Below are 26274 nucleotides of genomic sequence, written 5' to 3'. Positions count from 1 at the left end.
AAGCACTTTGAGTAGTCAGAAGACTTTTACCATTTTACTATAAAGCTAAAGCACCTGATAATATTAAAAATAATGGAAATTACATTGTTACATAACTTAAGAAATTACAGAAAAAACACTTTCTTAGTCGGCATAGATCAACTGTTGCATTGTAAAATGACAATAAAGTTTAATTCATTTGAATAAACATGTCATGGAAAAATAAGAAAAAAGAATCACAGCAGTTGGGACATGGCTTTAAATGAAACCGTCTTTATTAAGTAACTTTAATATCAGAAAAATAAAACTCTTAAATTCTCTTTACAGCAAATATATAATATCAGTGCTTTGGCCGCAATAACTTAAAAGGCCGTTATAAAATATAGTCTGCTTTTAAACTCCTGTCTCAATTTGAAGAATTTATATATGCCATAAGACTCCCCTACATATACATAACAAACCTGTAGTAAAATTAGCAAATACTTTGAACTGTTGGTACAGCTTAACAATATATGAATTTCTATAGAGATCATCTAAGATACATTTGACAGTATACCGCTCTTAATTGGTTGGCGTACAGACATGACAGGCAGCTTGAATCCTTGGCCTTTTTACAGTTGCAGTGAGACGTTTTACATCGGCGTTACATTATGAAGACATGCTCGTGATGCACATTCCATTTTCCACTAGATTTAACGGCAGCTATCAATACTATTATCGTCAATACTGTAAACTAATATAACTATAAGCAGATAGCACTGACACCCTCCTGCAACCTCTCCGTTTCCAACTCTTCATTCACGTAGAGAAAAGTAAAAAAAAAAAAAATTAGAAATCTTATTGTAAACATTTTAATATAGATATATATTTATGTATATATATGAAATGTAACAAAATAAAAATAAGTTCTGTATATTCATCAGTCATTAACAGTAATAATACATACACAAAATGTCAATAGAGTCTTTTTCCATAAAGTGAGGGTCGACAGCGTGTATTGCATTTCCTCCGAAAGAGAGCAAAGAGAGATCGACCCTTTGAGCAAAGATAAAAAAAAAAAAAAAGGACGGAGAGAAGACCAGAGAGAGCAAAAGCAGACGTGGGTTGGTGTTTTTTTTTTTTGCACTTCTGAGACTCATTTGGATCCGTTTCCTTAAGAAAAACTCAAAATGAAAGGAAAAATAGCTGAGCGATGGAAAAAAAAAAAAAAAAACTCCAAAATACTGTTTACAGCTGGAATGATAAAAGGGACCGGGGTTCAATGTTCACACAGAAACAGTATGATCTTATGTAGTGTCAGCACAGTCCAAGCTGAAGTCATACCAGCCGCTTCCCCTCGTCGCAAATGTCCCATTTAATCCTGGAAAACAACGTCCAGAGCCGCTGGAGTTTAAAGCTAAGATTTCTGAGATGATTTCCAACAGTTTTGTACCCTTTTCTTCATTTTCAGGCAGAGAAATGGACAGAAGGAGAGAGAAGGTCTAATCGTTTAGAGTCCCATGTAGTAAATAATGTGAAGAGATAAAAAAGGAAAAGCTCAGGATGAACGCAGGTTCAGTTGAGGAGACATGAAAAGCAAAAAGTTGTACCATGGAAACGTCCTATTGATGCATTAAAGCAGCTGATAATGACTCAAATGTAGTTAGAAAATAAAACAGAAAGAATGAGTCCTTCTTCCTTCTTTAGAGCTCTGTAATTACAACCCGAGGAGTCTAAATCATCTGGTGCTTCCTGGAGCAGTTAACATACTGAGAGCTTTTTGTTTTTGCATAGGCCTGGTAGACGACACATGGGATTAAATAATGGGAGTTATTCTGTTCCCTTCACCTCCACAACAAGGTCAAGACATGGCTTTGATATGATGGCCACAAGGTGGAGCGGTAAAAAAAAACAAAAAAAAAAAAACGAACATTCAAGTGAAATAAAAAGGATTCTTTTGAGATGTTTTAAAAAGTCAGCATGCCGTCTGTGCAGTACGGCTTTTTGTTCCAGGTCTAAGGTGTCTTTCATAGTATAAATATCAGCTCCTTTGGCTCGCAGGTGAGGAGTTACTTTATAAGCTTTACAATCTACTTAAGTGTCAGCAATACAGGGGAGGAGGAATGTAACCAAATATAAGAGCTGTGCAGCTCATTGTTTCCCAAAAATAAAGGAGATTATTTAGACACAAAGAGGGGGAACAAAAAACGCAAGGGGAAGAAATTCAAACAGAAATTAAGTCAATGGAAGTGTTTGTTGCTTTTAAGAAAAAAAGGTAAATACTCGTTAAAAAAAGGAAGCAAAGGAAAACCTCCCTGTGATATCGCCTTTGATCCACCGGGACGCATTAAAGAGACCGATCTTCGAACGGATACATTAAGACCTCAGTCTGTCAGCTTGGGTCGTTTTGAGCTGAAATATAAGATTAGTCGATCGTGTTGTCAGATAATTATAGGCTTTCAGAAAGGCCACAAGTTTGTCTTAAGACGGAGCAACACCGTGAGTCAGCTGAACTCGTTCTTTTCTTTTTTGTTTAGTCGGAGCAGAATTAGGCACAAGTTAACCGTAAACACTTGTTTTTTTTAAGTAGAAATGGAAAAGCAACGTGGCGGTACTGAGCTAGTGTAACACCCAGAGGAATTACACTCTTTTCTGTTTCTTTTATCGAAAAAAAAAGAAAAAAAAGGAGAAAGAAACTAGAGGCAACAACAGGTCGCTGTTGGAGTGTCACACCTGTGCAGGTTAAACCCTCTGTGAGTGTGTTTACATGTCGTGACGATCGTTGATGCACAAATCTTAGGATTTAAGATCTGAAGCATTTAAACATCAGATCAGCACAGATTCACTTGATCGTATTTACACAATTATCCAAGATAGAGTAGCCAGATAATGTTGTATGTGTACGTTATATCCAGTTAACTAGTGTACGCATTCAAAATCTTAACCAGGAGGATACCATTCATTTATACACATTATATTCAGAAGGGACTCGTTATATGTAAACATGCTCTTCTCTTCCTCAAAGTGTCGCTGAGCACAATAATCAAGAGGCAAAGGGGCCGGGCCGTGTGTCAGCACATATAAAAACAACGCTAGCAGCAAAAAAAAAAAAACTTTTGAGATGCAAACATGAAAATAACAATATGATATCTAACAGGATTCAAAGTTCATTAAAATTTGTCATAAAATATAGGTAGGCAAAATCTTAAAAACTAGATGTTTTGGGGAGAAGAAAAATGTAAATCAAAATTCATTGTGAGCGAAAAAATATATTTATATCCCACCCACCCCCCCATCCCCTTCCCCCCAATGCTACACAGAGGGTTCCAACCCTCCCGTTGATCAATCAATCATTCATGGAAGAAGACTTCACAATAACAGGCACATGACCGGGGTGAAGACCCTGACCCATGCCCTGAATACACATTATTCCTTATTCATTCCCGTCTTTGTCAACCAAAACGGCCGCTTGAACAAAACTGGGGAGATGACACACCAAGAAACGGTTTGGGGTCTGTTTTGTAATTACCACACACACACACACACACACGTTGGAAGTGTTTGGGTGGTTTACACCACATGAGCCGAGTGGATCAAACTCACATGTTGCGGAGCTGGATGGCCTGTGTGACCGGGGACAGGCACACAGGGCAAACAGCGTCTGGACCCTGGCATATGTGGGTGGCACAATCGAGACAGAAAAGGTTATGGCCGCAGGGAACCAGGGCGGCGATCACCTGGTTATCCATGCAGTGGATACACACTTCCTGTCCTCTCGCTGCTGATCCCAGCCCTGGTCGATAGGAGAGGGAGGACTCGGGAGGGGAGGAGGAGGAGGCGGTGCTTTCACTGGAAGAGGAGAAGGCCGAGCTGTAGGAGGGGAACCTATGGGCGTCGAGGGCTCCTGCCAAGCCAAAAGCCCCCCGGTGGACGCGCTGGGCCTGAGGGTGCTCCAAGGCTTCTGTGCCGGAGAACGTTGGGGAAAGCCGAGGGGTTCCAGGCTGGCTGGTCTGGAGACAGCAAAAGGCAACAGTTTTAATATATATAATTTGATCGTCTCTTATTGTTGTTTTTCTTCTTTTTTGTATTGTTTAATTGCTTAAACTCACTTTTATTCTTTCTATTTGCATTTATTCTTACTTACCTTTGCATTTTAATCCTTCCTCTTCATTTGATTTTAAAAACTACTCTCCATCTGACCTGATTTTTGCCCCGGCTTTCTCTGTCAAAGCACAGATTGTATTAACCTACCTGAGACTGGCGAGCATCAAGGGCCTGGAGGGGTTGTTGGTCCACGAAGGGGCTCCAGATTTGTGGCTGTGTAGCAGGTTGCGAGGCCTGGGCGGTGGAGATGGTTAACGGGTCGAACCCTGAGGAGGAGCCTCCGCTTCCCAGGCTGACGAGCTCCTCGGACCCCACAGGAAGGAGACTGTCGCCAAACCAGAAGCTAGCGCTGCCGTTACTGTTGTTGTTGTTGTTAGCGTTGGCATTGAACGCACAGGTTGGACTGAAATCTGCCATCCGATTGGCGTTTCCGCCGCCGTAGAAAGAATCAGCCGAGCTGGAGCCGCTGCCCAGGGAGCTGGAGCTGTCGTTGCGGTAGTTGGAAGACATTCTGACACCACTGTTAATATTGCTATTGATTCGTGGAGTACCGTTGATGCTCACTGGCAGCAGACCACCAGCAGCACCACCAGCACCACCAGCAGCACCAGCAGCACCGCCAGCAGCGCCCCCACTGGGTGATGATGCAGCAGCGTGCAGCCAACTGGCATCCCCCAGGCCAGCGCGGGTAACAGAGCTCTCAAAGCTGACGTCGGTCCCGTTGAATTGAAAGTCATTGTTGTCCACACCCGGAGCCTCGATGCCCCCGCAGGTTCCCGTGCGGAGGGCGATGTGCGCCTCTATCTCGTCCCTCGCCCGGTCGACGTTCTCCGGCATCCCGGTGACCTCGAACACCGGCTCTTTGTCGCGACTCGGTGTCACAATGTAAGTGTGGGTCTGCTGCTGAATGCGTTTAATGGTTGCTCCTGAAAAAGATACGACCAGACCGAAACATTTTAACTCTGAACAACCAACTGCTCTGCTCACATGACTGCGTCCAGAGTTAACGCTTTAAACTTAAGTTTCGCCCAAGACGAGGGAGACCATTCCAAAGAAATTTGATCTTCTTCTTTGTTTGATCTTGTGTGCTCTAGTAGGAGTAGGTCGAGGACAATTATAACATCCGTTCTTGAAGTGTATGTGCGTGATCTAAAGGTTGGTGCAAGGTCGTCTTAAATGAGTTTAATTTCACATGTCTTGATACTTTTTTGTCATTTAAAATGTTCTATACAAAGAAAGTTCGACTGATAAAGTGAGAAAAGTTTCATTAATTGTGCTCATAACATTAGCCGGAGAAAATAAGGGGAAAGAATTTAGGCACGCTTCATTGTGGCTTCAAACTGCAACTTGATCTGATTGTGAGAAACGGACATTTAGCCCGAGTAGTTCTCCTTACGCTGCCCAGTCAAATTAAAACACGATATATTTCCAGTTATTCCCCTCGCTTTTCTTCAAACATTGGGAATGGATTGAACACAGCTGTGCAGCTATTATAGAAATGATTTGCAGGTTGTCTTGGTGACTCATCTGGCTAAAGCACACACATCTCAACCCCCAGACTGTGTGCTCCAGTCGAGCGTTGGAACCTTTTCAAATGACGCTTTTACATTCACAGCAGAATGGATGTATTTTAACTTCTTTTTTCCCCCCATATGAAACCATTTAAACATTAGCATTTAAAACAGTACAAGTTAAAAGACAGAAAAGCTTGAAACCAAAACGACTCTAAACTATACTAAATATTAAACACTTTAACCTCTGTGTGGAAAAAGGTTTCCTTATTTGTCTAAAATTTGAAGTCTTTTTTGACTTCTTAGCGAACCCTCTCCAGCCTAGTGGCACATGACTGAGAACCGCCGCATTTCAATTTGCAAATCAACCCCAGGGCTTTCTGACACTGAGGTGGTAATGTCAACAGGGCAAAAGGTCTGAGACACCGTGACAGCAACATGTAAACTCCTGGAGTAGAGAAAAAGCATATTAAACCTAATTTTTAAACCTAAAAAAAAAAAAACTTTAAGGAAACGATTTTACAATTTAATTTCTAAAGGTCAGAAAAGAAGGAGCTACCTGTATGTATGGGCTTTTACAATAATGTGGTCCATCAACACATTACTTTGATAGAGTGAAAGGCAACAAAAAAAACAATGTTTATCTGAATAAAAGGATGGAATAAAGACCCACCTTTTGGACCCACGACCAGCCCGACCACACGATATGGCACCCGCACCTGTGAGTTCAAACGAAAATTGTAACCAAAAATATAAACCACACAAATCCTCCCCTCTTAAACAAGTCAACTTGGATGGTAACACACACACAGCATTATAAAGACTACATTGTAAGTGATGCCTTGCACCAGAATGTGTGCGTCTCATATCTTTCCCCACGTTGACTCATGATCACATGCTTGCTGACCTGAATGGTTGTCTGTCCAGGAAGAGCCGGGGTCCCTGGACCAGTTGCAGCAGACAGAGGGCCCGTCTTGTTGCGAGAGGCTCTGATGAGGGAGAAGTGCTCGGCTGCCGACATGATCTCCCTCTTAGCCATGGCCACATCTTCTTTGCGCCCCGTCACAACAAAGACAGGCTGCTCTCCCCTCACCGGCGTCTTAATGTAGGTGTTGGTCTTTGCTCGGAGCGCCTTGATCTTACAGCCTGTCGGGGATTAAGACAGAAAAAAAAAAAAGATTAGACTTACTTATAATTTGGGTTAAAAAAAAAAAAAAGGACCCACAACATTACATTACACAGACATGAGTGTTCAGCTTTAATTGACCCAATGCAAGATCGCACCACTCTGTCGGCAGTGCTTAATGCAATTTAAAGGTTGCATGGCTTATAAATTAAATATTCCCTACAGCTGTGGTTGAGAGTCCAGCATCATTACCAGAGCCATTTCCTGTTGTTGTCAACACTGCAGTCTGTGCACCCTCCCCCAACTTCTCTCTGACATAACAACACACTGCCAAACCCTACCATTAAGCAACGTAAAGTTTATGTAAAAAAACAAAAAAAAAGAAAGAAGAAAGAAAGCCAGATAAAAGAATTGGACAGCTAAGAAAAGCCGGTCATTTATTCAGAGGAACACAAAAAAAAAGTAGTCTTGGTTATGTCACGGAGTTCTAACTTTAACCTCACAGCTGATGTGGCAAAGCAATGGTGACCAGCACACCACACAGAGACAAAGAGCAGCCTGCTTTTAGCTCGGCATGGCACGGCTCGGCTCGGCACAAACTCACCAGCCAGCAAAGCACAGACACACGGTCTAAAAAAAAACAAAAACCCCAGGCATGTTGACAAAGAAGGAAGACATTGAATAATCTGCTTATTGGCAGCTGCTTGTTAACTTTTTTTTTTTTTTTAGTGTGTCGGGCCGACGGTGATGATGATGATGACCCACTTTAGCTTTCAAGCTTAATAAGTCAATTATTGTAGGAGGAGAGTCAGGATTGTAGTTTTAATAATTCACGGAGATGTCGTTTACAATGTGTGCATTTTGTAAATAAAAAGAAAATCACTTCATTATGTAAATCTGCATGAACTCAATGCTATGCGCCAAGTTTCTTGCATTAGGTCCAAATGGTGAAAACATACAATTATGTTACTTTATATCCCCCACATTTTATCATTGTTTTTTTATCTCTTTAATGTTTTTACTGTCCTGCTTTTAGTTTGGAGTATAGTTTCTGTACCGCTGCATCAGCTGTCTTTCCACTAAGTTTTATCCAAACTCTTGTTAGCAACTTGTCGTGGGTTGGCTTTATTGTTCCAGACAGAACCAGAACCAGAACAGAAACCGACTCACCCTGTCTGCCCACGATCTCTGCGACGTGCTCGGAGCTCGGCACGGCCACACACTCGGTGGTGTTGACGCTTTTCCGCCGAGCCAACAGCGCCGCCTCGGCCTCGTAGCCCGGCTCCGCGTACACGCCGGGCGGTAGCATCGCCATGCTGCTACCCGGCGGCAGGGCGCAGCCGCCGGCCACATTATCGTCCAGCTCGTCCCCGTTGTACAACAGGACCGTCTCGACGTGCTGCGGGTCCATCCCGGGCGGCAACATGGAGCCACCCGGCCCCGATGGGAGATGTTTGGGGCGATGGGCCTGCCCCAGAAACGAGCCTGAGTCGGCGGCTACAACTTCCAGCTCTTCGTCCTCGGCCGTGATGTTCACTTCATCTCCCGAAGGAGGCCGATGCAGAGGCAGGGGCTTCAAGTCCAGGACGGTACCGAGGAGGTTAAAATGAGAAACTTGGTGGTGGTGGTGGTGGTGGTGGAGAAAAGAGAGGCTTTCATCTGGTTGTTCGGATGTCTGGCTTTGGCTGCCGTTGTGCTCCTCAAGGCCCATACCGGCGAAAGCGTGCACTAGCGGCGGAGGGAGCTCGGACTCTCCCTCGTCGGCCTCCAGCAAAGACGTGCTACTGGGCATGTTGCAAAACTTGTGGAAAATATTGCTGTTAAATACTAATTAGTACAAAGAAGGAATCCGTTTTGTTTTTGGTTAACACATAAAAAATAAAAAGCGACCCGCGCCTGTTGGTTGAAATGTGTGGCTTTTGTTTTGTCTCTCTAGCTCTCCCATGCAGCCCTCCCTACTCTGTAATCTCATACAACCAGTTCTCGCGAGATTTGTTTTTTTGGGTCGGACGTGTATTCACCATAGACTCACGTCTCCATCTGACAGAAAGAATAGATTAGAATTACTTTGTTGATCCCAAACTGGGAAATTGTGGCGTTACAGCAGCAGATTGTCCAAACACACAATATTAGCAAATTTAAACACAATATAATATTAAATACAAAGTAAATAAGCACTAAAAATATCAAAACTAAGAATGAGAATATATACAACCAGGATTTAACTAAACATTACTAGTCTTAAATATGAAAGATTATGTGCAAAAACAGAGTTGTAAATGGACAGTATTGACATAAGTTAAAGTGCATGAGTGTAGACATATTATCAGCAGGTGAATGTAGTTTATCTATAACACTGTTTTACAATTATGGGTTGTCTTGCTACTCTGGCTTACAAACCCTGACATTTGGGGTCTTACATTAAGGTTTGGCTGACCCCATGTAAACTCCAATGACGTATGCTATTTAGGAATAGTAAAATGTTGGTGTTGTCCCTCTTTATGAGTCTGGATTATGACAAATAAGGAGCACATGACGATTTAAGGACAAAGCTTTCCGCAACTGAGTTTTAAACGACAAAGTTATATTGATTTCAATAGCCGCCTATCAGGAAAGTGATATGGGCATGGTATTGTTTATTATGATAAAATAACTGGTTGTAAAACTCAATAACAATCTACAATTTTAAGTGGACTGCTGGATAGAAGTCATGGTAAGAACAAAAAGAAAAAAGCTTGAATACACGAGCTCTACCGCCGTGTGTGATAGAAACAGCAGAATAGTAGAACCTCATAGTTCAGGGTGGGGCAACTGGCGGCCCGGGGGACCACATGCGGCCCCCATCAACCCTCAACGTGGCCCTCAGGTCAATTTTGACATATCAATTAATTGGAAACATGAAGAAAAGATGACAAAATCTGCCATGAAATCATGAAAACCAGAAATATGTCCATAATAATATTTGATCACTGGTATATGTTGAGATAAATTTCAGACATAATTGACTGTAATCGTTTTTGTATACTACAATTTGGCCATCTGGCAGTGAGAATTAAATGAATGTGACCCTTGCTGTGACCACAGTTGCACATCCCTGTCATAGATAATATGAGGAGGAAAATGAAGGATATCATGGAATAACTATAGCAATCCAATTTGAAACTCACTGACTCCAAAACAATTATGATAAGGCTGTGTTCTAGTTTAAAGTTGATGATAACAGCATCCTTATCAGCAACTTTAAAATTATTTCGTCATTAACTACTAAAACTATTTAAGATTTTGTTTTTGTATAGACTATGGCTACATTTATTTTGTTTCGAGTATATTTTATGTATTATTTATATTTATATTATGACTCATATCAATAATGCTACACACTGTGTGTGTTTTTAATAACAATAACTCTTTCCACAAGTGGAAGTGTAGATACCTTGTAATATTCTATTATTGTATTTTTTCATTTAACTGATGTAAATATGTTTTAACTTCTATTTTTATTTTTAATAATTAGATTCCTGTTTCCTTGAGCTGCTGTAACGCAAAAATGTCCCCCATGGGGGATCAATAAAGTTTATCTTTATCTTTATTTCGGATGTAATTGTCATTTGGAGGTAGCTGTGAATAAATTTGTGAAATCGTGTTATCTTCTTAATTATATTTTGTTTTTTTTAGGTTGAGTTTATTTTAAAAACCAAATGGTGTCAGCCACGTTGGAAGATATTGCAGAAGAGGATCCGTTAGTCAACACAGTAAGCCGTAAGCTTACGTCATCGCACAACTGCGCCCCTTCTTCTTTTTCGGCAAATCGGAGAGACGAGGGGGCGGGCCTTATGGCGGACGCCAGCCAATGTCGTGCTACGTTTGCAGGAGGTTACGTAGCATTAGTTGCATCCGGGTGAGCATATCGAGGTAAGTAACGTTTGCTAATGCTGACTGAGACATAATCATGATTTTACAAATATAGATATTTAATTATCCTTAGCTTTAACTACCACGGCTCGCTCATAACACATGAATACACTTACGATAGGAAAATATGAAAATAACCAAAGTGTTTTAAGGCTTTACTATTGAAATGCTAGCCGGCTAGCTAGTTAGCTTGAGCTCGTACCTGTCGCTAACACCAATGTCCGGGTTTGCTTTGTCTCCTGTCAGTCTGTTTAGTTTCTCACGGTGGGACTTTCAGTTAAAGCTGTGTGGATTGTTCTCCTGCAGGCACGCTCACAGGTTCATACCTCAGGCTTGGCTCGTAGACTTCAGGATGTACGGATCTGTTCGGGTGTTGTTGAAGGTGCTGTGGGCCCAGCTGCTCTGTGGGTGGGTGCTGGGCTCCGAGCTCACCTTTGAGCTGCCCGACAACGCAAAGCAGTGTTTCTACGAGGACATCATAATGGGCACCAAGTGCACACTGGAGTTTCAGGTAAGCTCGGCTGTTTGATGTCTGATGACATTTTTAAATATTTGAGTCCAGACGACCATAATGAAAACAGCATCAGTCTGCAGTGCATGGGCGGTTCTAGGCAGGGGCCAACAGGGGCCCTATAACACTGAGCTCGCCCCCCCCCCCCCCTGTGCCCACCCCTCCAAAACGAAGAGCCCCCCTAATAACACATACACACCTATTGGACTCAACAATCGGACTCACAATCTAGTATTAAATATTGTTACTGACACATGGTATTTTATGTTGTGGTATTTAATGATGTGCTCTATCATTTGGCATATATATATATATTATATATCTGTTTGAAAGTGGGTTTAATGTTTCCCTCTGACAAAACAACTGGGCCCAGTTTGGCCCCCTCAGTTAAAGTGGTCTAGAACCGCCACTGCTTCAATGAGCAACATCTCAGGTCTTGAAATAGGCTTATATATCAAATGTATCTTACTGATGAATGCTTAATACTGTCTTAAATAACCTTCCAAATTCATTTCAAACACACTTGACATGTTTGTCTTTTTTTCATTGGTTTTTATTATTCAATGCATTAAGTATTGCTCCATTAAACAACATACAGTTTGTCAGCGCAGGCGATGCATTTTTTGATAACATCTATTTCTACACGCTGTACTTAGTTAAAATGATCTGATTAGTATTTGTTGCTATAAAACATTTTGATTTATATTCATTTTTATATGACTCTGAGAGATTGTTGGTTTTTATGCTTCGTCAAGATATTCTGCATTTATTAACAAGTTGTCTTAAGAGCACCTTTTGTGAAGAGTTTTCATAAATTGTCAAGGAACCATTTCAAGGCTCATTTCTAAACTAAATCAATAACAGCAGTCTGCCTGTTCTGTTCTCCATATCTGTGTCTGTGTTGATGACATTAGCCTATAAGGTGACCCCACTGGCCAATGTGTTGCCTCTTAGCTGAGCTAAAATTCCTAATTTTTTATATTGTTTTTAGTCTCTGAACTTGAACGGTGTCACAGTCTCCATCATGAATCTCTATTGAATGTGTCAAAGCTTTAGATTTAATAAAATAAAATGTGATGTGTGCATATAGGAGATTTTTTCCACTCATTTTGTATCATCTCGGCTACTCCACACAATTGGTAAAAATGTAAATAAATAACTAAATTGAATATTGTATGTCTCTGATACTGAACAGCTGTTCTCTTGTCTTTATGGTTACCCAGGTGGTGACCGGTGGTCATTATGATGTAGACTGTCGTTTGGAGGACCCCGAAGGAACTACACTCTACAAGGAGATGAAGAAGCAATATGACAGCTTTACGTTTACAGCAGCAAAGAACGGCACCTACAAGTTCTGCTTCAGCAACGAGTTCTCCACCTTCACACACAAGACTGTTTACTTTGACTTCCAGGTTGGAGATGACCCTCCACTCTTCCCCAATGAAAACAGAGTCACTGCTCTTACCCAGGTAAGCTGTGTGTGTATGAGTGTTTGTCTCTGAGTGTGAGGATGAACGTTTTTGATATACAGAGAGCAAAAGTTGTCTTTTGTAATCTGTGGTTATTTTCATGACCATTATTTTTACTCTACCTTATTAACAAACCATAAGTTGCATTACAATATTGCAAGTTGGATTGCCGCTTAGATTGTTTACATTTAAACCTTTTATATTGACTTTAAGCTTAAAGTAATGTTGTTAATGGATCTCTGTAAATTCACAGCCTAGCTCCACCCGTTTAACATGAAAAGAGGTTCAACCTGCTTCAAATACTGAAACAACTGTCTAATGGGTGTGCTCAACCCTAATTACCTATATGTACACAATGACATCCTGGTTTGAGCAAGTGTGGTTTAAAACGGGAGAAGAAGTGTTCATTAAGCCTCCACTATCAAGAGCCACATCATCTGGTAGCTAATTTCCCGACACATAGCCCATTTTATTGCTTTAATTTTAACACAATATTTCATGTTTTTTGTGCCCATTATGTTCTCCAGTTTTTTACTTGCAGAATTACGGAAGAGTTCTTAGAAAAGAGGCAAATAAGCATTGTTAGCTACTGAGAGATGATCATTTAGTTAAAAAAAATAAAAATAAAATGTTTGCCGAAGTGATCCAAAAACACTAAGGACATTTTAGGAGTTTTGTTCATCTTTGAAATGGCTATTTGTTCAAATTTTGCTGGTTGTTGCCATCAGTTTTTATATTTGATTCACAACCTTAACGTTGTTGTGTCAAAATGTTGCATTAACTCTGTCGTGCAGGAACAAATCTATGTTCCTACGATATAGTTTGAAGGAGTTTAAAATGAAAATGTTTGAATTAAAGTTAAATTAGTTTCTTGTTACATGACAATCATTAACCTCTATCCAAAGTGAGTCTGAATATCTTGCACCGGTCTTATCCTCCAATTTGTTTTTACTATTTCCAGATGGAATCAGCGTGCGTGTCCATCCACGAGGCCCTGAAGTCCATCATCGACTACCAGACACACTTCCGCCTCAGGGAGGCCCAGGGACGCAGCCGGGCAGAGGACCTCAACACTCGGGTCGCCTTCTGGTCCATCGGTGAAGCAATCATCCTTCTGGTGGTCAGCATCAGTCAGGTGGTCCTTCTTAGAAGCTTCTTCTCTGACAAGAAGACCACTACAACACGGGTCGGATCCTAACAGTGTCTGAGCTCTGGGATCTGATTGATTACTTTCTTTATCTGTAACTGGGCTCATGTGCATAAAAGGAGTCAAAATATCAGTGCTGATCTGAAAATTATTAAACTGCTACGTCCTACAATCTGTCATCCACATACAGCACTGGTATTTTCACTAACTTTATGCAATTCAGTCTTGGGCTGTTTTGTGTTCAAACTGTTATTGAGGGGTAAAAGAAACCCAGAAGAGAGACTTGCTTTTGTTGCTTGTAACTATATGAGGGTAGTTAAAGCAGTTGGTTGTATAGAAAAAGCCACCCTTAAATACTTCAAATATTTGAGATAATTTCTAAACATGTTCTTATTTTATTTGAGTCCTTTTGTACCCTTAACTAGTTCAAGTTTCAGCCTAAACTGTGTTCTGATATTTTCCAAAAGAGTGGAAGTTGTGAGTTACAGAGTTGAGGATTTTTTTGTCCTCATCTGAAGAGCATTGGGTCTTTGAAACCACTCAGGCAAGAAAAGGTTTGTTTTCACTTTAAGTTTGCATTTGGTTGTTAAAATCCCTTTGTTATTAAACCTCACTGTATGGGGGAGCACGACTTGGTAATGTGTGTGCTTTTTATCAGCTTTGTCATTTTAGAAGTTATTATGTTGTACAGAGTTTGAGCCACCTTTAATCTTATTGTAACTCGAGGCAGTTTCAGAATTTAGAGATAGAGATGGTCTCCCCTAAAAACTGAACTCTAAATTAGTTTTGGATTTAAGCTGAATTATCTTCAAAATAGTTAAAGATACAGTAAGGGACTTCATTTTGAATTTCATGTTGATTATCAAAAGAAATAAAACAACATTCTTGTGACTACATGACACACTGTGTGGTCAGTTACAACAATTTCTACAGCAACTTGTTATAAATGTTCTTTCACTGCTTCCTGGCAATGTAAAATCAAATTCTGTCTTTTCTGTTTGAAGTGTGACATCGTATTTATCTTTTGGGCTGATGTTGTCCTCTTGGTTTTAAAAGCACTGTACAATTTGCAAAAAAATATTGCTTGAATATAAAATGATCTTAGTCTCTCTGAGTTGTAGTTGTACTTTGACATTTTACCCACTCACACAATATTTGAATCAATAACTCAAATATCAGGATGGCAGATTTGGGCTTTGATAACCAGTTAGGTCTGTTTTTTTCACTGTCATTTTCGTGTCATCATTCAATAAGCCGTATTGGGGGAAAAACAAGATTATACACAACGATCTCACTGTGAGATTTATGTCAAATATTTAAATATTATATTTAGGGGAAAACACACTTAAACCTAAGCTACTTCCAGATAAAGTAAGCTCAGAAACACAAAAAAAAATTAACTTCAAGATATTTTTGTTTGTTGGCCACTCTTGGCTTACTTCCTTTATTCCCATGATATGTTCATTTTCAGTTCAACAATTCAACACTGAGGCATTTCTTTTTGAATGGCTGAATAAACTTCCTGTTGAAACGTTGGAGTACACTTGATTGATATTAAATCATCACAGAGAGTTCATGCAGGTTTCTTTTGGACATATCCTCTGGTAATGCTTATGTTATCCTGTAGGGAGTGATATAAGCAAGGCCTCCTCAGTTCCTTACGCGTTCATGCAGTAGTTCAAAGCTATTTAAATCATGCAGATACGTGTGAGGTATTTGAATCTTTCTCTTTATATTAGCCCCTCTTTTAGTGTGTATTTATTTTTCTGTACAGCTCCAGGTAGACCCACTAATAAAAACAAAACCTGGTGTTTTTATCTTAACTTAGCTAAGCTACCGCCCACCCGCTCTGTGATTGGACGAGGCAGACGTCCATCATTTGCGCCACTGGAGAAAAAAGGCTGCGTTAGGTATGCGATTTGACAGAAACTGAGTCGTGATCATCCGGTCGAGCCGTGGGTGGATAAACGTCCCTGTTTACCTTCCCTCCGTGGAGATTGTTGTCGTGCCAACTCGCCGAGTGGCTGAATGGACGACCTTTTTTAAGTCTCTCTTTTTTTGGGAGGGGGGGAGGGTAACGTTTACCGTGTGTGTGTGTATGTGTGTGTGTGTGTGAGTCCCGGATACTGGGGGATATCCCCGATTGTTTGACCGAACAGGACACCGAGCGTCGTTGTTCGAGGCTAAGCTAACAAGCAGCTACGGGTGGAGGGGTTGATGATTATTTCTTTTTTTCTACCTCCCCCCTCTTTCGAAAGCGAATTTAAAAATACCGTGTCGGGAGTATGTTGTAAAAAAAAACAAAAAAACGATGACAAGCAAGAGAGGCAGAGCTGACGGAGGGGGTGAAGACATGTCAGTGGATGCGTATCGGTAAAAACGATCGTTAAAGACCCGTGAAGAGTGTCGGCTAAAGCGGAGCTAGTCGGTTAGCTTCAGTGATCGAGGAAGTCGACGAGCCACATTCTGCTAATTCGGTCTCAAATGTGTTACTGGACCAAGGCTCGTCTGAAACGTCTGTGTTATTAATAGAGTTAAAGAATCACACAACACGCTGCGGAATACCTTTTTGTTGTGTTTTTTTTAATATATATATAATTGTTGTGGACGTCTGTGTGGCTCACATTAGTTGTAAACAAAGGGTGCCGAGCGACGCCGCACGTCGAGTTGTCTTTCACCGTCTTTGACTTTTGTATTTAAACTTTCAAACATGGATTTAAAGACGGCCGTTTTTAACGCAGCCCGGGACGGAAAGCTCCGTTTGCTCCAGAAACTCCTGGAGAACAAAGATGGACACGAGGTGACCAAGCTGATGGGAGAGAAGACGAACGGAGCCACCCCGCTGCTCATGGCCTCCCGGTACGGACACCTGGACCTGGTGGAGTACCTGCTGGAGTGCTGCGGAGCCCCCGTGGAGGTCGGCGGGTCGGTGAACTTCGACGGGGAGACCATTGAGGGGGCTCCCCCTCTGTGGGCGGCGTCGGCGGCGGGTCACCTGAAGGTGGTCCAGTCCCTGCTGGGCCACGGGGCTTCTGTCAACAGCACGACCCTCACCAACTCGACGCCCCTGAGGGCAGCCTGCTTCGACGGACACCTGGACATTGTGAAGTACCTGGTGGAGCACAAAGCTGACCTGGAGGTGGCGAACAGACACGGCCACACGTGTCTCATGATCTCCTGTTACAAGGGACACAAAGACATAGCGCAGTATCTGCTGGAGAAAGGAGCAGATGTCAACAGAAAGAGTGTCAAAGGTGAGCTGTGGGCACGTTTTCACCTAACCTCCTGTTGAGTGATCTCAACATTAACATACACCAGTAAGCTGTTGTGTTTGTAGGAAATCTCAGCAGAGAGAGAGAGAGGGAGAAATAACAGGGATTGTGTTCTAGACAGGGGAAATCATACACCACAAGTGCTTTCAGGTTGCAGATCTGTAGTGTACACTCAGTGAACGTGGACATTTCATACAGAATCGTTTCCATCTGATGTGACTCAACAGAATAATGTGAACATCTGGTTTCACAATGGAAAGCGATGACTACGTCAGCCTGGACTCCGTCTGTGGGTGTGTCTGACAGATCTTATTCTCCTAAGATGGCATTTTAAAAATACATGGAAACTGCTGTCCATCTGTTGTTGTTCTCTTCAAGGTGACTCTCTTTGTTGCAAGAGGTGGCTGACCACAGGGGTTCTTTATTTAGGATAAACACTAAAGTGACATTGTGCATCAAATATAGATTATCCCGTATAGAAAAGCATTATTGGCACACACTTCAAAGCATGTGCCAATACATATTTTGATGTGCCCATGTGTATCATCCTGTTGATATATCAGTCAAGTTCTTGGTCTTATAGATGTCTAACCCCCCCCACGCTCAAATACTTAAAGTATGTCTAAAAGCATTTACACAGCAACGTTGTGACTCCTCTTTAAATGAGACCTTAAACATGATTTACTAGTTTTCCTTCTCCTAACCCCTCCTGACTTGTTTTGGTTTTTTTTTTTTTACATTTGGTTTCTTCTCATGGATTCCTGGTTCACACCATTTAGCTACCTTGTGGTAATAAGAACAACGCTTAGTAAAAAATCTGTCACTCTAAAGTTGTGCCACTTTGTACTCCTGATAGAAACAGAACAGGAGACGGATGCTTTATTGTGCACAAAGCAATGCTTAAAATTCAGCCCTTGCACTTCATGTGTGTTGACTGAGGTGGAAACACTCACTCGACCATTCTTCTTCAGACTGTTGCCTTTCCCATAACAGCTGAACCAACAGGAAAGAGCAGATGTTTAATATTAGATATGAAGCAGCACGCATCCAAAAACAATGGATATTTATTTGAAGTACGGCAACAAGTTAGAAGAAAAATCAGGAAACCACAATGAAGCTGATTTAAACAGCCTTAAAAGCTGTGGTCGGTTGTAATTCAGACACACACATGCTCGTTTATTTGATCTCTCCTGCAGAACGCCTCTTGGTGAGGGGCTCTCCTCACCTGGATTTGAGGTAGACTAGATTGTGATTTAGGTGCGTAAAGAGTATTAAGACTAATTCCTTGTTTTGAAAGGATTTGTTCAGTTATGGATGAACTTATGTTGTAAATTCACCGCATTTTATCATCCACACAGCCAAAGCTTTTCCAACACCGCTCAGAAATATTCATGTTGAACATAATCTCTCCCCCCCCAAGGAAAGTGTCAACTACTACAGAAGCTGCTTTTAATGATGGCTCGGAAAAATATCAATGAAACAGAAGTTAATATCTTAAATGTGTTAAAACATTGACTTTTGAATCCCTTGAAAGCATCCTGCCTTCCAAAATGTGAGCAGTCTTCCTACGATGTTTACCCAGATACTGTCCATCTCCAATAAACTAGGGCAAAAACTGCAGTACTACTGCCCTCAATCCTCTCCTCTCAGTCGGAGGAAAAAATAACCTGATCAGTGTGTTTTTTGGCAGAAACTACACAGGATAAATAAATGTTTAATTCCAGACTAACCCTGTTTGTCCTCTTCTACCTGGATATGGATTAGCCTCCAGGTACTGAGAGTTGTCGGTCTAGAATGATGGACGTTATATTATTGATTTATTTGTAGGCATTTACTCGTTTGTGTGTGTGGGCTTTTTTCTTTGATCTATCAGATCAGGAGGTGCTCCCACAGAACCGTGACTTCGCATGCTTATCTCCAGGAATTACGGGCTTTGGCAACCTTTTTTTTTTTTAACAATGTTTTTGTTGAGGATTGACCTGGATTCCCAGGTTTGAGTGGCCTATTTTGGAGGACAAGGGAGAGGGAAGACACACTTAAGCAGAGTACTTAGTTTTATAAGGTAACCCTTTTGCCAACACTTAACAATAATTTTTCAAGCTTGTTGGTGTTATACCGTACTGTAATCATGTGTTAGCCACAGTGCTCTGCCTTGATCCCTTGATACCTTTAATACATTCACTCAGATAAGGTTAATGTTCTTGAATTTCCCCACTGGGGATCATAAAGGATCATCTTAATGTTCATAAACGATGCAGATTACACATAAAGCAGCTAAAACTTTGTCCGTTTTCTGTGTGAAGTTTCATTGGAACGTGGGTAAACGTGTTAAGGTTTGAAATGTGCTCTATTGTGTTGATGGCTGTAAAGAACAACACAATGTCTCACCTATGATCTGACACACCCAGGAAGAGAAAGACAGACAACAAAGGACTGTTTGAATATTTTGCTCAGTGTCAGGAGGGCCTATTGTTAGACAGGCTAACCTCTGCTTTGGTCGTCACTGTTCCAGGTTTTGACAAGGTTGTTGGTATCAAAACCGTTTCCATACAAAGGCATCAAAAGCAGTAGCCGATGGCACCCAGTATTTGGTATTATTGGGTTTTTTTTGCCTGTATTGGTTAGGGCAGCTGATGAGAGACAGGAAATGGTGGGAGGAGAAATTGGAGGATTGCATGCAGCAAAGGGCCGAGGTCTGATTCGAACCCACTGCCCCGCTGCAACAAGGACTATAGCCTCCGAACATGGGGCACATGTCACAACCTCTAGGCTATCTTGTTTTTAATGACCGAAACCTTACAAGCGACCTCCTGCACACGCTCTCCATTGCACAAATGCATTTGTAACTTTTTGGTAACGTGAATTTTAAGACACCAGAGCTGCTTTCTCTTTCATTCACTGCAGCTTTGGGTGAAAATATGACTGAAGATCTGTATTATTCATCGAGCTTCTCTACTTTTCAATACTTTAAATATTGGAGATTGTATCAGTTTAAGGTGCCTTGTATTGGAAATGTTGAAAACCTCAATCAGTGCAAAGCTTTTTTTTCATAGTATAAACGCAGGAGTCTGCAGCAGTGTAAATCTTCTATTCAGCAGGATTAAGACGCAGGGACATGAACCTGAGCCAGGGACAGTATGCGCTGCTATTTTCTATCAAAGCGAGTGGTGTTTAGAGTAACACGCACTTACTGTAAGCATGGCGGCTCCAACCTGAATGGGTAATCACTGGGTGGAAGAGAGAGAGTGTAACTCAATGACTTGATGACAGCATTCACAATAATTGTGCTATCAGCTGATCTGCAGCCATTTCAAATTTATTCCGAGAGAGAGGACAATGTGCTGAGTAATCAGCTGCATTAGAAGCTCTGCTGGAGCTCTTTATGTAGATTTTCACTGTTGTTTATTGCGCTTGTAATTGTATTAGAATATAACATGATAGAAATAAGTTTTGACGCTTGCAAACCAATCAGAACCACTAAAACCCATTTCTGCTTTATTAGCCAGACGGGAACATTCAGACAGACTTTCCCGATGCTTGTGTTACAGAAGTAGAGGTCGAAATGACATCATCCTCCTCGTGAAAACTGATGTTCTGCAACCTTTTTAATTAGCTGCATCTCCATATCCTCTGCTTGTTTTCTGCTGAATGGTGTCAGAAATGTAACGGAGCATGTTTATTCATATTCATGAAAGTCCTTTCTTGAAACTCATGTCTTTGTCTTCTAGTTAAAGTATGAACTGTAGTTTATTGGAGCGTGTGCGTCCCTTTCTCTTTATAGGTAACACTGCGCTTCATGACTGTGCAGAGTCGGGCAGTCTGGAGATCATGCGGATGTTACTGCAATTCGGAGCGTCCATGGAGCAGGACGGCTACGGCATGACACCGCTGCTCTCTGCCAGCGTCACAGGACACACTAACATCGTAGACGACCTGACGACACACGATAAGGTACGGAGAGTCTGTCTGCACGGATGAGCTTTTTGAGGATACGGCTATGATCTTTTGAATCCATTGAATACAGATATGAAAATCTATTTTCCTCTGTAGACGAGCCCAAAGGAACGAATTGATGCCCTGGAGCTTTTAGGAGCGACGTTTGTTGACAAGAAGAGGGACCTGCTGGGAGCTTTGAAGTACTGGAAAAGAGCCATGGACCTCCGGTACACGGACAGCAACAGCATCGTCCATAAACCAGAACCCAAGCAGCTGATCATGGCATACGACTATGCCAGGGAGGTGAGTGTCTGTGGGTTTTTTTTTTATTATTCATCTAGTGCCACTAAGGTGTTATACTCTGAAATGAAATTGTTACTGATATGGTCACATGTCTGTAAAGTTAGCACACATGTTGTAGAAGCATTTATGTCTAGAGTATGGAAGACAAAGGTTGAGCAAAGAAGAGAGCAAAAACTGCAAAATAATATCAGCATAACAAAGAGAACAAAGCACAGCAGTCCGTTGTTAGAGCTTAAAGCAATTTGATTTAGACTTTAAATGGCCATGTTTTTACCCATGTTATATTCTCAAGGTAACAAATGGCGAGGAGTTGGACGGGCTGATATCGGACCCAGATGAGATGCGTATGCAGGCGCTGCTCATTCGTGAGAGAATCCTCGGCCCCCAACACCCGGACACGTCGTACTACATCCGATACCGAGGAGCGGTGTACGCTGACTCTGGGAACTTTGAGCGCTGTATCAATCTGTGGAAGTATGCGCTCGACATGCAGCAAAGCAACCTGGACCCCCTCAGCCCCATGACGGCGTCCAGCCTGCTGTCGTTCGCTGAGCTCTTCTCCTTCATGCTGCAGGACAGGGCCAAGGGGCTCCTGGGGACATCGGTGTCATTCGAGGACTTGATGGGAATCCTTTCCAAGAGCGTGCTGGAGATTGAACGTGCCGTTAAACAAAATGGACCCATGCCTCCTGACCCTGCGCAGCTCAGCAAGGCTCTGTCAATCATCCTGCACCTTATTTGTCTTTTAGAGAAGGTGCAGTGTACTACAGAGCAGGACCACTTCAAGAAGGAAACCATCTATAGGTGGGTTTTCTTCAAGTTACCGTACTTATGCTGGCAACGACTTGTCGTCTTTTCAGAACTGTGATTTTTAAATTTGAAGAGACGTCCTTAGTCTGCTAGTTTAAAGGAAAAAGGATGTCTTTTGTGGCAGCTATTTTCTCTGACCTCATTTCTGAAAATGTCTTTTTCACGCTCTGCCAGTCAGGTTACAGAAGCGTTTTTACATCCCCCTCTTTCAGCAAACAGCAGAGTGTCAGTCTTGCTAAATCAAATTTGTTTCAGCTCTTCCACACAATATCAATTTAACTGAATTTCTCATTGTCAGATGGGATATTGTCTCGTACTTGTGTAGCGCTGTGACAAAGACGTTTGTTATTCATTGTCAGTCTTGTTGCTGTTCCTTGACTAAAAGCTGATTTCTCTCTCTCTCTCCAGATTCCTGAAGCTCCAGCCGTGTGGTAAGAACGGCTACAGTCCACTACACCTAGCAGTCGATCGCAACACCACCTGTGTGGGCCGCTATCCCGTCTGCAAGTTCCCCTCGCTCACAGTCGCTTCCATCCTTCTCGAGTGTGGGGCGGATGTGAACTGCCGCGACGAGGATGACAACAGGTCTGTATGTTTACAGCTGTCATAACAAGCTAATCGCTCTCTCTACTGAGACTGATGATGACTAATAATGCTAATGACACATACTCATGAAGATAGCGCTCACTAAAACAGTCTTCTGTACGAAAGGGGGTTAATAAGTTGTGTTTGGGTAAAAAAAGAGATCTTTTAGGGATTTTCAAGAGGTTTCTTTTATCCCGTTTCTTGATCTTTAAGCAGATTATTAACTGAAGTAATGGCTGACTGTTACAGAGGTTACAGACTGGAACATCTGTGTCTGTAGTTACCAGAGAACAAGCTGGGCTTGAGTCGTTATTTCCCATAAAACTTAAAATTACTTTTGTATTATGACTAGGGATAATCTTTGCAACTGCTGTCCTTGTCCATTAAACAAAAAAATAAATTCTGACTAGTCAGCTTAATATAAACTTGAAATGCTCGGGAAAATCAAAACTGAGCACAAGTATTTCACGCTGCTAGATACGTGATCACAGCAGCTGTGTGTAAAGGATATCTGATCGTGTGTGTGTGTGGCTAACGCTAGCAGTGCTATCATCACCATCCATTGGTCCTCGTTGCAGGTTGACTTCCACCCGCCTCTGCTGGTCACACATTGAAAAATATTCCAGTTTAACCTGACACAGCATACATACAACTTTATCTCCCCTTTCTAGATCATAAAATCCTGGTTGTAGAGCATTGTGGCAGTTGCCATTAACCAGAGCTTTAGCTGTGGCTAGTTGCGATCAGCCGTGTTAGAGCTTACACACGGCATTTGTCTTGCATTGCGAGTCTGACTTTACATACATCTAAATGACTTTAACTGACTCTCAATTCTTGTGCTAACTAGAGAGGGTGACGATTAATTGTTGTTGCTTAAATATCTTGCAGCACGTTCTAATGCAGATCTTTTTATCTTTTTCAACCCTGCAGTCCACTTCACATAGCTGCAACGAATGGTCACCCTGACATTATGAACCTGCTGATTTCATGCGGGACTCACTTTGACAGCACCAACGCCTTCCAACAAACGGCATGCGACCTCCTGGATGAGAAGGAGCTGTCCAGGAATGTCATCCAGCCCATAAACCACACCACGCTGCAGTGCCTAGCCGCCAGGGCCATCATCAAGCACAACCTCGACTACCGGGGAAACATCCCCGAGAAACTGGAGGCCTTCGTCTTGCTCCACAGATAATGAACCGTGAAGGAGTGAACGGGTGGATAAAAAGAGAAGGTGGTGTGATTACATTTGAGTGGACTACGGAGTGCTACAGCTCAACACCTGGCCCACAAGGTGTATAAGGAGCTGAAGACAGAAATGTGTGGGTTAGTTTTGCATTTACAAACTGCTTGGAGATTACGCTTCATACGAACAAAAATGTCCTGATTCAACGACAATAAACCCAAAAAACGATTTGAGATAATGGAGGAATGAGTTCCCGTTTTCTTCTTCTGTTCGCTCTCTCCACAGCCACAGCTCTGACTATGGGAGATGTGTCAGGAGTGAATTGCAATGTGGACAGACATAGTTGTTTCTCTGGATGAACTGAGCGAGAGGTTTACATAATTTTGCTTTATAAAAAAAAAAAATGTTTTTTTTTTTTTTTTTTTGCATATTCCACTATGCTATTTATTGATTGAAACTTGAGAGATTTTTCTCCATGCTGGCTCCAACCCGGCCTCAACTTTGCCTGTTTCTCTCTTCTCAAAGCAAGGAATGAGGCGTTTCTACACATGCTGGGACTTCAGGTGATTTTTTTTTTTGATTTTTTTTTTGATTTTTGGTCCCGTCACTGTTGCCAACAGTCATGGACCCTTGCTAAGGTTATCATTCGGTTACAACTCTTTTTTTTCCTTTTTTCTTTTTTGTAGTTTTACAATGCATTTAGTTATCCTCATGCAAATCTGCATCTGCCACGTGGTGTGGAGCCTAGACTCATTTTGTTATCAAAGCTTTACGAGAAGGGTTTTAATGTCTGCGAACACCGTAAGTGCTTTATTCTTCCTATGCACAGGCTAGGCTGTTGGAAAGAGAGACTGTTGTATTCTGTGCCGGCACTCGTCTGTGCAATATCTCTCATGAGTTTTTTTTTTTTTTTTTGTGTTTACCTCATTGCTGCCGTTTCCTCAGTGCCCCTTTACTTCTCTCAAAGACGGTGAAGAGGATACAAAACCATTGTACTGATTGTTGTAAGGCGAGTGAATGAATTTGAGTGAATGTTTCTGTTTAAGAGTGTTTCTTGTATGCAGAGTGTGGTTTTTGTTTTTTTGTTTTTTTTTTTAGCTTACACAACTGATTGAGGACAACAGTTTTGGTTGAAGTGGCACTCGCAGAGATTCCATAATGCACACGACTGCCACAAGAAACCACAGCAACCAACCTGACTGTCTACAACAGCCTGAGAGTGTGTTGGCTTGTACACAGACAGAAGTGACCTCTTAACATTCATACATGGCTGACCTTTTAAAAATGCCATCTTTCTTTTAACAATCATGATCAAGAAGAAAACATCTGGGTAGGTTACCAACATCAGCCCACTGTGCATGTGCAGCAGCAGCAGTAGGCGCATATCAAGCAACCAATCACTGCAGAGAACCTTTTCATTTGATCATTTTGTACAACTGTCCTTCATTTCTATGAGAAGTGAAGACGCAGATGAGTGGGAGGACGCCTCGGCATCTACAATAGTACAGCTTTGTGAATTATCTTGTTTGCACATTAGCTTTAGATGTGTGGGTTGAAAAAAAAAAAAGGGCTTTTCATAATTTGTAGGATTTCATATTGCAGTCTATTAAACCTGACAGTTCAAAAGCAGACTTAGAAAATGTATGAGGACTCCCAGGGCAACTTGATTTGAATCTGCACTTTACTACAGCGGAGTTAAAGATTTGATATGGCATTAATCAAGTTCATGTCTTAATAACCAGTTTGACAATAAACCCATGTTGCACTTGTCTCCTTGTCCACATGTCTTTTCTTCCTTCTCCCTTCTGTTTTAAGCACTTGTGCTCACGAGATCTGTTCACACTAAAAGCAAATACTTAAGTTATTTAAAGCTCCTGTGACAAACTTTCAGTATAACCTTATTGGCGCCTCCTGTGGTCAAAGTGGTGCATCCTTTCTTTCTGCTAATTTTGTCCTGTTTATGCATAGGTTGTGTTTTATGACAAAAAAAAAAACCTAATCCTGCTCCTTTAACAGTCAAATGTTTCACTGATTGCGACAGTAAGAAGAAGTCTGCTTCTTCAGTGTGCATGTCTGACACCTCCCACATGGCAGGTGTTTAAAGATACAGTATAAAAATAATCACTCTTCTGCCTGATGTTCGGGCTGTCTTTTGTAGGTCATGAAGAGACATTTTAGATTTAATTTCAGTCTGTTTCATAACCTGCTAAAAACTCCTCACAGGAGCTTTAAGTTCTGAAGCCTCAGAAAAAGATGAAAAATCTGTTTCCTAACGTCCACCATGACGTCCTTGAATGTTCTGGTTTGTCCACAAGCCAAAGCATTTTTTACCTTCATAGAGAAGTAAAGATAAAGACCTATAAGGTATCCATAATTAGGTAGGAACATGTTTTCTTTGAATGACTTAAACTGACACAAACTATAAACATAGTTGACAATCCTTT

General features: G+C 41.6%; 3 protein-coding genes across 4 annotated transcripts; 2 read left to right on the top strand and 1 right to left on the bottom strand.

Annotated features, from left to right (window-relative positions):
• Positions 1-232: 232 nt before the first annotated feature.
• On the bottom strand, positions 233-10035 carry LOC109991208 (RNA-binding protein MEX3B-like). The gene is made up of 5 exons (XM_020643462.3): positions 7870-10035; positions 6481-6719; positions 6247-6292; positions 4210-4988; positions 233-3968 (listed from the first exon to the last, which is right to left on the bottom strand). Exons 1-5 carry the CDS (start codon positions 8489-8491, stop codon positions 3558-3560), a joined length of 2097 nt encoding a protein of 698 aa, XP_020499118.2. The 5' UTR covers positions 8492-10035; the 3' UTR covers positions 233-3557.
• A 437-nt stretch (positions 10036-10472) lies between these two features.
• tmed7 (transmembrane p24 trafficking protein 7) lies at positions 10473-14852 on the top strand. Of its 2 annotated transcripts, none has more exons than XM_020643467.3 (4): positions 10473-10611; positions 10918-11122; positions 12346-12591; positions 13553-14852. In XM_020643467.3, the coding sequence occupies exons 1-4, from the start codon at positions 10550-10552 to the stop codon at positions 13787-13789; spliced, it is 750 nt and encodes a 249-aa protein (XP_020499123.1). In that variant the 5' UTR covers positions 10473-10549; the 3' UTR covers positions 13790-14852. The 2 variants fall into 2 exon arrangements, with proteins under 2 accessions (XP_020499123.1, XP_020499122.1); XM_020643466.3 differs by having other exon boundaries at positions 10505-10611; positions 10858-11122.
• Positions 14853-15300: 448 nt separating this feature from the next.
• On the top strand, positions 15301-25599 carry LOC109991214 (fem-1 homolog c). The gene is made up of 6 exons (XM_020643468.3): positions 15301-16992; positions 20792-20961; positions 21061-21249; positions 21542-22053; positions 22468-22644; positions 23575-25599. The coding sequence occupies exons 1-6, from the start codon at positions 16449-16451 to the stop codon at positions 23837-23839; spliced, it is 1857 nt and encodes a 618-aa protein (XP_020499124.1). The 5' UTR covers positions 15301-16448; the 3' UTR covers positions 23840-25599.
• The last annotated feature ends 675 nt before the right edge of the window (positions 25600-26274 follow it).

The sequence above is a fragment of the Labrus bergylta genome, chromosome 2 (assembly GCF_963930695.1).
Source record: "Labrus bergylta chromosome 2, fLabBer1.1, whole genome shotgun sequence".
Taxonomy (NCBI): Eukaryota; Metazoa; Chordata; class Actinopteri; order Labriformes; family Labridae; genus Labrus; species Labrus bergylta.
This window is presented reverse-complemented; position numbering and strand designations above follow the sequence as displayed.